The sequence below is a fragment of the Octopus bimaculoides genome, chromosome 3, assembly GCF_001194135.2.
Source record: "Octopus bimaculoides isolate UCB-OBI-ISO-001 chromosome 3, ASM119413v2, whole genome shotgun sequence".
In the NCBI taxonomy this organism is placed as follows: domain Eukaryota; kingdom Metazoa; phylum Mollusca; class Cephalopoda; order Octopoda; family Octopodidae; genus Octopus; species Octopus bimaculoides.
The window spans coordinates 144833408-144844846 of NC_068983.1; the positions used below are offsets into that span (position 1 = coordinate 144833408).

Sequence of the window (11439 nt, forward strand, 5' to 3'; positions counted from 1 at the left end):
GTAAACAATATCATATAATGTGGAGACGCAATGGCCCAGTGGTTAGGACAGCGGACTCGCGGTCATAGGATCACGGTTTCGATTCCCAAACCGGACATTGTGAGTGTTTATTGAGCGAAAACATCCTAAAGCTCCACAAGGCTCCGGCAGGGGAGGTGGCGAACCCTGCTGTACTCTTTCACCGCAACTTTCTCTCACTCTTTCTTCCCGTTTCTGTTGTGCCTGTCATTCAAAGAGTCAACCTTGTCACACTGTGTCACGCTGAATGTCCCCGAGAACTGCGTTAAGGGTACACGTGTCTGCGGAGTGCTCAGCTACTTGCACGTTAATTTCACGAGCAGGCCGTTCCGTTGATCGGATCAACTGGATCCCTCGACGTAGTAAGCGATGGAGTGCCAACAACAACTATATAATTTAAAGAAGAAACAAAAATTAGATAATTATCTTCATATTTATGACATACATTAATACAACAAATACATTACGACATTCAGCACATGTTAAAAGTATTATTTAAGAATATAATAGAAATAAGAAATCTATGAAATAAGAATATACATGAAGATATAAGCAAGAAAAAAAGTCGATATGTGGAGTGATACAGCGAATATAAGAAAACCTAAACATGAAAAATTAAAAATTCCTTCACCAATTTTATCATTCACGTATAGGCAATCTCCCCGTCATCAGGAAGGGGACATTGTCAATAAGTGGATTATAAAATTCACAACTTTCCAGGACAAGTGGACTCCTGAAATGGCCGTAGAAAAACCTCTTACCTGTTATTACCTTAGGACTCTTAAAACAAATATACTTCTCTCACTTTTAAATTTCTCATTAAGGTTTCTCACTGCCGTCAATGTAATTTCTAACTTTTAAATTTTTATTTTAAATTCTAAACTTTTAGAATGGTAGCCATGATAAAACTCCGAGTTTCGGATGTCGCGGCGGAAGCCCATGCCGGCATCTCTCCAGTTATCGGGCCATCAAAAACAATGCTATGAAAATGACAGTTAAACAAAGGGAAATTACTGTGTGGTTGACCGTTATTAAGACAAAAGAGCTATTAGAATGACTGCTAAGTAAGGGGAGGGAGTAAAGGTAAGGGAGTAAAAATGTTCATAGCAATCGCGTAAGCGCGCATGTCCACAAATACACAAGCGCGCACGCACACCTACATACATATGCCTGTGTGTATATGCTCGTCCACACACGCTTGAAATATACACATGCGCACCCACACATTCGCCCAAAGAAGTTTATACATACACGCGCACGCACTCACAGACACACACGCACACAAAAAGGTTCTTATACACGTCTATATACGTACATACTCGCATGTGCGCGCGTGTGGATGTGTGCATGCATGCGGGTATGTGCGGTCATTTTCTTTTGTCTTAATAACGGTCAATCACAGTAATTTCCCTTGGTTTAACGGTCATTTCATAGCATTGTTTTGATGGCCCGATAACTGAAGAGATGCCGGCATGGGTTTCCATTACGACATCCGAAACTCGGAGTTTTATCATGGCTACCGAATAATTGTCACACACACACACACACACACATATATATATATATATGTATGTATATACTTGTGTATGTTTGTTGGTTTGTGTGCTTGTTTGTGTGTGTGTGTGTGTGTGTGAGTGTGTGTGTGTGTGTGTGTGTGTGCGTGTTTGTGTATGTGTATGTGCATGTGCATGTATGTGTGCGTGCATATATGTGTGTATATGTTAGCACGTAATTTTATGCGCATATGTCTGTTATCATGTCTTAGTGATAGACGGGAGCTTTAAATTCGGCGAGTAAATACCAGCGCAATATGTTGATATCACGTGATCTAGCTAGAGAGACGCCCATGGCAGACAGTTCCCATTTGCTAACGATATATGTTTGTGCTCTTAGTACCATGCGCTTTTATTAGAGGATCTCTCAACGTGAATAATACAGTATTCGGCCTTCTAATAATACATCAACATCGTTAATATATTTATATTTATAGATGTATATGTGCGTGTATGTGTGTTTGTTAGTGTGTGTGTGTGTGCGCGCGCGTGTGCGTGTGTGTGTGTGTGTGTGTGTGTGTGTGTGTGTGTGTGTGTGTGTGTGCAAATCTGTATATTTATATATGGAGATGTAAGAACTTGTTGCAATGAGTGACTTCAGCAATATATATTAAGTACTAAGTACTCGTCTACACGAATTTGTGAGTGAGTGCGTGTGTGTATATGAGTGTACGTGTGTGTGTGTGCGCGTGTATGTGTGTGCGTGTGTGTGTGTGTGTGTGTGTGTGTGCGTGCGCGCATGTACGTGTGTCTGTATGTGTGTATGTGTGTGTCTATTGACGGTTACAACATCTACCTTTTTATGTGTAATGTTGTAATGTCTCTTTATTGAAGCAATTATTCTCGATATATAGTGCAAAAACTTACTTTATTAACACGACCCATTCTTCCATTGAATTGTTCTCCACGTTTAACTGTTTTCTTATTGCATTTTATTAAAGCATTCAATGAAATAAACCAAACGTTTTACATTATAGTCATGTCGCTTATAGAGTTTTTGCTGTATTTTCAAACGACTTCATTGAAAATTTAGTGAATACATTACTTCAAAGACCTCAATTTCATTGCTTTGTAATTCTGAAATTTCATCAGTTACTGTTATTTTTTGAAGGATGTTATTTCCTGTTTTCAGCTTTCAATGTCAAACGTCAATGAATCATTGAACTCAAATATATTTACAGTTTATATATAGATAATTATTCCAAATGAGAGATCAAATGGCCTAGTTACCATGCTTACCATCTTGTCAGTGTACTATTTTCGTGAACATAATATTTCACTTTTAAATGATTCTATACATCTAAAAATATGTACCACATCGTTGGAAGGGCCTGCTACTCAAAGAAACAGTTGGAGTAATATCGGTTTGAAATTTTGGTACAAGGCCAGCAAGTTCGGGACAGAGCCCCAATTGCTCAACTGGTACTTATTTTATCGACACCGAAGGGATGAAAGAAAAAGTTTACCTCGACGGAATTTGAACTCAGAACGTGAAGATTGACAAAATGCCGCTAAGCTTTTTTTCCGGCATGCAAATGATTCTGCTAGCTCGCCACCTTCAGTATGAGTAATATCAAATTTTGGCACAAGGCCATCAAGTTCGGAGGGGTGGGTAATTTGATTACATCGATTACACCTATAACACTCACAAGCTATTTTTCTAATCGATATTTAAGTACATATGCTATCATATTGCAATCAGATTAATAGATCATGTCCATGTTAAGAGTTGGTGATTAAAATATTTGTATCGAGTCAACAACGTTCATGTATCTAGGGCGTCTATTGTTCTCGTGAAACACTGGATCTTCACTGAGATTGTTCCCCTCTAAGCAACAAGCCTTATCTAGGTATATTATTGTATAAATCAGACATATCCATACAAACATGTGTGTGAAGGTAGATACGTAAGGCAGATGTAGATATGTACGTATGTATGTGTGCATGTATATTTTTATGTATATTTTTTTCTTTTTGTAGGAAACACAAAGTGTGAGTCGGATCAGTTTAAATGTCGCAATGCTTACTGTATTACACAAAAACAGGTGTGCAACGGGAAAACGGATTGCCTAATGTCAAAATGGGACGAATTTCATTGTGGTAAGTTGGTAGAAATTATCATCTGTTTCTAATTTATTTCGTGAAATTCTTTATTTGATGTTTTATTCCAGCGATGCATTGGATTATGTAAAGTCTGAAAATGGTGAAGATGTAACTGAATTGCCAATCAAAATCAGTTGATTTCTTACACCGTTGTTTTGAGTGAGTGTATCTATGACTAAATTTATTGCAGCATTTCAATGATTCTTGTCCTTATTTTATCGACGATAAGTTAAAATAGGGCAAGTAAGGGAAGCTCTACGTGGTTATTCGAAATGAATAGAAAACCGGCCACATCTCCCTTAAATCATACCTAGTCAGTCTTAAAGATAGGAAGCAAAAGAGACTGTTTTCCATCTTACACTATTCTTTAAATAAATGCATACATGTCTTCGGTTATTGATCGTTTGGCTATCTTTTAGCTAAACAGGAATTGTAAAACTATCATTTCAAAACCTGTGCGAATAGCATATAGCCTTTCTAGCAATCGCACATTAGTATGTTGCGATTGTTTGGCGAAGTTCTTATGACTGGTATTGCAATAGAAATCCTGTGGATATGTAAAGCGAGCCAATGACAAAAACGACAGAAAGAAAATTCTTCCAGAGCAAAACGATTGAGCGAATTACAGTTTTGTTGCATATGAAGGTGAGTCACTTTAAAACATCTCATAATTACGTTTCTGCCATTAATATCATTGGTAATGACAATATGAAATTGAATAATAAAGAGTCTTTGACATGAATCAGGTGATGTAATATTTTTTCCTGCCATGCCAATCTTATTTTCTTTGTCTATATTTTTGCCCAATTCTTATTCAACATTTTATGACAGACAGACTTAATGCAAGGAACACGAATTGACTGAATTTGTTTGGTTTCTTTTATGCGAAGATTCTCTTATGGTTTTCATAAATCTTAAGAGTTTTTTTTACGATATAAATGAAATGAAAACATTTCATCTGGGAATATAAATTGAAACCTGGCATCAATATAATGCTAATGAGACACAATTCTATATTGAAGAACAGTAGAAATGTGAAATGAAGCTGTAAATTTGCTGTCTTTGTCTAGCACATTATGGGAAAGGACATTGTTTTAACCGATGTTTGAAACTGCATCGACGTTCTCTCTTTTAGAGGCTTCTTGCTTTAGGACTTTTGCTTAAAATTTTATTGCACTTTATTCTTTTTTCTTTTACTGGTTTTAACCACTGAGTTGAGACAATGCTACAGCACTGCCATCAATTGTTTGAATCACTACAAAAATAGATGTATTGGAGAGTATAAAAACTGTACAGATACGTGGGTCTTAGGTGCCCATAAATGGTATTCTTTTACTGAAAGAAAATCTATAATTCCGCTATTCCGCTTATTTGTGCAATATTTCTGGTTTTGTCTATTATCTCGAATACTAATAGAAACCATAGCGTATCGAACAATATACAGTACGTTAATTTGTTGCATCTCAGGATATCAAGTACTCTAATGATGAGATAAGAACCAATAGCTGATACAATGATATCCCAAGTGACCCAAAATGAGAGTCTGTGTGCTGTGGCTTAATCTGCTAGAAACAACAGACATTATCACCAAATCACATTCTGCTGTCTTTCAAAGAAAAAAATAGAATTCATTGAATAATATAACTTTTGATATAAGGTTTCTGGGAAAACAAATTCGGCTTGATTATGACTCCAATGACCAGTGGTACATTGGCACTATACAAAGGAACAAAAACAATATCCTATGGAGTCAGTTGTTTGTCACTATAAATAAAAGAAAAACGGCACATTTATGTTTTCTGAATCTTGAAGGACCTCTTGAGAATCAATGCGTAACTCCTGATTCATGCTGCAAATCAAATTGGCTAACAGAAACCTCCTCTGTAATAAGACAGACATCAATGACAAGAAAATTTCCTCGATGATCTGCTATTTATTTCTTACAGTCAGATAACTGAAGAAATATTGAATAAAGTATTCTATCTAAAATATCAACATAATGCCCGTGCCATTTCGATATTTTACGTTTGAATTATGTTCAAATAAATATAAGAAAGACAATTGATTTCATTCTCTGATCCGTAAAACAAAACAAACCATTTCCTACAGATTTATATAATTTACAAAGGTCAGCACGTGAACTTTACCTTATATGAAACTTAGAACAATTTACTGATGCAAAATGTTCAGACAAGCTTTATTGTTATAACCAATCATTTGTGTGAATTCACATTCTTCCCTAAGAAAATATCAGAATATTGGACGTCATAAGATTTTTTTCTAGTCCGGTAAACCTAAATCAGCAAGGGACAATTCAATTATAGCAATTTTCAAATGTACCATTTATTTACTAATTTACCATCTCTAACATATAATAATCGTTCTACATTTAGAGAAAATATTCTACATCATTATCGAATTTACAGGCATAAGCTGTACGCATAATGATCAATTTTTTAACTTTTGGTGTCATTGAAACACTGCAGAATATTTTCTTTCCATAAAATGTTTCTAGTAAAGGGCAGCCCCTTGGAGCTAATTGCTCTCCAAGCTACACCGCATATCTAAGATACAAACTGAACTCGGTACTCCACTGTTCAGAGTATTTAATAGCTCTTATATGCATATATTTATTACTAGGCTGACTAAGCTAATGAGAACTAATTACTTTATCTAAAAACAGTTAATAACCGTATATTAAGAGTTTCTACTAGAGTTGGCCTTAATGGAACCAAAAGTTCTTTTTTAGAATGTGGAAATACCAGACAGTAAATTAATACCATATTCACTGACTAGAAGTCATAAATGGTTGACTACAACGAGATGATTATTCCAGATAATTCATTAACCATGGCATATGTAACATAAAATCTATAATTTGAACAGCAAACGATGGGACTCTGGAGTAGATGTAAATAATTTATTCTTGTCTTCGCGATGTCAGTTAACTAGAATATAGAATCTAAATTCAGACATATTACTGGTAAACATTTTTGAGACTTCATATGTATGAAAAATTTCTTTCCATGGCTTGATCAGAGTGGAAAGATAGTGTTTAAGATCGTATCAATTTCTCTTATACTAGTGGTAGATATGAAGAAATCACGACACATTGCATTTATTCCACCATGGGGATGCTCACTCTTCTTGTTTGTTCATTTTTACTTACAAGGTTTTGGTCGTCTCGAGGTTATTGTAGATGTCATTTACACAAACCACAACGCAGTCGAGTTCAAAGCAAAGCCAAATCGATCATAGTGAGTGTAATGACCAGAAGGTGATCACTGACCCTCTAAAATAACTGCCCATTTTTAAATAATATGAATTACACAAATGATATAATCACTTAAAGAAAGTTATAGCTAATGCTTCTGGAGTTTTATTGAGTGTTGTTATTGATTAGTCCCAGTCTACGCTGATCGAGTTTACCCAGCAATGCAGTCATGCAGCCCTAGTTTCCTTTTACAGATACAGTTATTTTAGAATTACATTATTCAATGTAACCTTTAATTTGTAAGATAGTAATGTGCGAAGTAGATGAGATTTCCTTACCATTTCTGAATAATTGAATGACTATGTGGCGGGCGTTTAATTATTACTCCTAGTAAACGTTTCTGCTGCTCTAAAGTTCCAGCAGACCTAGAGAAGCCAACTTCAGATTCTGCTCCATTTCCATCCGATTTCAGGCACCGAGTTTACATTTCGAGCATATTGGAGCAGAACGGACACAGAGATCTTAGAGAAACGAAGTCAATTATAAATATATGTGTGAGAATGTATAAATATTATATTGTAGTTTACCGAATTACGTATATTTTTTAATTAATTTGGTAGTTTTGATTTCAACAAGCTTTCGTTAATATCAGTACATTTGAAGTAGAGGATAAAACTCTCACCTTTCATGTTATCTGAATACAACATGTAGATGGAAACTGTCAAATCAATTTTCCCAATTTTCCCTAAACATTGTTATATCACTAAAAATTCCTTATGGCATCAGAGTACGTTACTTTATATTCAAAGCTTAAAACTCGCCGAGGTCAAACTTGTCTGTTATTCTACGGAGCTCCATAAATGCTTGTTTTAACGTTTACTATTTTCATATTCTCATCAGCGCATCTTCTGTTTTATTTTATTTTATTTATTTATAAGCCAATTTATCATTAGTCATTTATTGTACTGAGCATCTTATCTTTCTTTGCAGACAATGTAAATACACATGCGTAGGTGCACGCGCGCGTGCTATTACTACTACTTTTAACGTTACGAGCAGGCAGAATGATTGAAAGTTAACTATATTACATAGTTTGGCTTAAACGTCAGCGTTTCTGTGAGCATGGTGTGTTTCAGTGGGTGCTTTACCTGAGATGTAAGACGTATATTCTTTAGCTGTTGGATTTATGGAAATCATATAAATGGGATATAAATCTATATCTGCGTCACATTATGAAATGTGTTAAACCACAAGCCTGTGCATATGTTGAAAGGGTATGGCAGCGGTGAATTAGATAATATATTTTATAAAAAGAAAAAACAATCATGTTTGTGCATTTTAAAACGAGAGCTATCCAATTTATTGTTTGGAAAATAGCATTTGTTACTGTGTGGAGGTGATAATTATTATTATTTATGAAGGAATCGTGCAAGCAGAATCGTTAGTAGGCCGGGCAAAATGCTTAGCAACATTTCTTTCGACTTTACACTTCGAGTTCAAATCTCACCGTGGTCGACTTTGTCTCTCATCCTATCGGGGTCGATAAAATCAATACCAGTTGATGCTGGGTGAATGAAATCGACTAAACCACTTCCCACCAAATTCCAGGCTTTGTGCTTATAATAGAAACGATTCTTAATATTTAAGTTGCAAACTATTATTTGACGGTGAACGAAAACTTGTTAATATTGTTCGCATGTCTTGATAGTATTTCAGTAGATTTAAAGCATGTGAATGCATGAAGCAATTACTACTTTGTGTTTATTTCAATATTTTGGTCTCGTACTGCAGAATTGATGGACCTTCTATGGCTCAAATACTACATAACACATTTCATTCAATATAAATTTTATCTAAGTATCTAAATGTTGTAGATAATCCGCTTTGAATTATTACAAATATCTATGCTAATAGTTTCGTTTCTTAAATTGATTGACAGTCAGTTATATATAACCAGTGCTGGTGAATGCGTTCTTGAATTTTCTATTTTTCTAAGTGGCAAGACAAATTCTGTATTTTGATGATCTTTTGATGACGGTGGTTAGAATGTTCATGTATGTATGTATGTATGTATGTATGCATGCATGTATGTATGTATGTGTTAGCAGATGCTAGTGCTAGAGTATTACTGAAGGAGTGCCAATATCGAGCAGCATATTTTCAGCGATTTTGGGGGTTAAAGATTTTCCTGTGCATATACCCAAAATGTTCAAATATGATGGATTGCGTGTAACTATGATAGATAGTACGTTCTTTGAAACCTCTAGAAAGCAGATAATTGTTATCACTGCTCTAGTCATGATACCTTATCGTAATTGCTGCGATCTATTTGCACAAATCAGGAGATAAGTCACTAAGTGGCTTGATCACTAAGTTAGTGACCAAACCAATTACTGAATTGTTATTTACATGTAAGGCTTACATCGTTTGCTTTGAATTTTGGGGATTAACTCTGAATGGTATAACGAAAGAATTGATTATTTTGAGGGCAACTGCTTACGTTTTAGTTTCAGATCTTTGAGTATTTTGGCTACATCGCTCTTGAACTCACTACCCACTCACACACTCATAAAACCAATAACACGCACTTATACGTCTGATACACACACTTGTGGTCCTTGCTTCTGTCAGCTTGCCAGACATCAAGATGTTGCCAGCTTCCTGTCCAGCCACGCGGTTCAAGAAATTCTCTTATCTAATGCTTCTAGTGTCACTGAAATGCTAATCTTATTTCTAACAGTACCATGTGATCAGCAGCAGCTCACTGTCCAGTAGCCAACTTGGACTCCCTCTAGCCACTTTCGATTTCGTATGTTTCTTCATTCGGCAATATAAACCTAGACGATCCGGATTTCTGTTAGAAGCCTGCAAAACATTCAGTCGCATCGAGCCGAATCAAAACTGTTGCAAAATAATGTGTGTGTACGTGAGTCTGTGTGTGTGTGTCTGTATGTGTGCGTGTGTGGGGGGGAGAGAGAGAGAGAGAGGAGGAGAGAGTGAAAGAGAGAGATGGAATCAAAGTGTCGAAATAATTTCCGAGCAATCTCAAATGGAATACTTTACTCAAGATGTAACTAGACATTTCTTCGTCTGCTTTCTTCTACTTCCTTTCTACTTGTGTACTACATTGCTTCAAGCGAACAACAACGCTCATATATATATATATATATATATATATATATATATATATATTCTTTTTTTCTTTTATTTGTTTCAGTCATTTGACTGCGGCCATGCTGGAGCACCGCCTTTAGTCGAGCAAATCGACCCCGGGACTTATTCTTTGTAAGCCTAGTACTTATTCTATCGGTATCTTTTGCCGAACCGCTAAGTTACGGGGACATAAACACACCAGCATCGGTTGTCAAGCAATGCTAGGGGGACAAACACAGACACACAAACACACACACATACATATATACATATACATATATACGACGAGCTTCTTTCAGTTTCCGTCTACCAAATCCACTCACAAGGCTTTGGTCGGCCCGAGGCTATAGTAGAAGACACTTGCCCAAGGTGCCACGCAGTGGGACTGAACCCGGAACCATGTGGTTGGTAAGAAAGCTACTTACCACACAGCCACTCATTGATATTAATGATACTTTTTATGTTGAAAAGGAAACTATATCAGCAATATAGCCATCAATGTGTTGTGAAATAAAATATATTGGAGAATATGCCATATCAGTTTGTAATATCCCTGAGGAAAGAATAAATGGTGATTCTCTAACGTATTTCGATATTAGAGCTCTGTTTAGACAATTTACGCCCTGATTTTCCTATATATACTTTGAAACCACTCTACCAATATCTTCTTTTTTATTTTGTTTTGCTGTTGTCTTTTCTGTTTTTGTTCTCGGAGAATTTTTAAAATATATAGGCCTTTGTTTATAAGTCAAATGATTCGATTACACATCTCGATATACGTTAAAACTTATTACCGCTTGATGCCTTATCCTCTATATCATATATCCATTATCTGAAATACACTTTATCTCTGTATCAGTATTCAATTATTTTAGCAAGTTGCTAGCAAATAAATATTCATTCTAATTAGAGTTAATGGTGTCTTGGAGTCATTATGTTTAGTTACATTATAAATAACTATATGATTTATGTCTCCTTCGTCATCAAAATGTGGGTGCATGACCTCTGAAAAGAATTGCAATTAAGCTCACAACCAATCAAATGAATTTCGTTTTCTCTTTTTACGGAGATAAATAGAAAACAGTTTCTATTCCACTATACAATATGGCGAATGAGGAAAAGAACTTCTACTGATTCATAGGCTATGTAGTTATTTGATATGTGTATAAACACGCACATACTCAGTGCATACATACATAAATTCTTACACACACATATGTACATACACAATAACACATATATTTACTATAGGTGTCGAAATTCTTGTGACATTCGGTCGATAACTGATGAGTGATGTCATCTCATATGCGTGGAGCGTGTATGTTTCTGTTATTTCGTACATTACCCCGCCACTGTACCAGATATTTTACCACACAAATATATATATATATATATATA

The 11439-nt window shown here is 35.6% G+C and overlaps 1 protein-coding gene across 1 annotated transcript in view; it reads left to right on the forward strand.

Annotated features, from left to right (window-relative positions):
• LOC106868530 (G-protein coupled receptor GRL101) overlaps positions 1-11439 on the forward strand; it is a 148090-nt gene that overhangs the window by 27734 nt on the left and 108917 nt on the right. Inside the window, exon 3 of the mRNA XM_052966806.1 lies at positions 3552-3671. Coding sequence (XP_052822766.1) covers positions 3644-3671 — 28 coding nt within the window. The 5' untranslated portion in view covers positions 3552-3643. The remainder of the gene's footprint in view (positions 1-3551; positions 3672-11439) is intronic.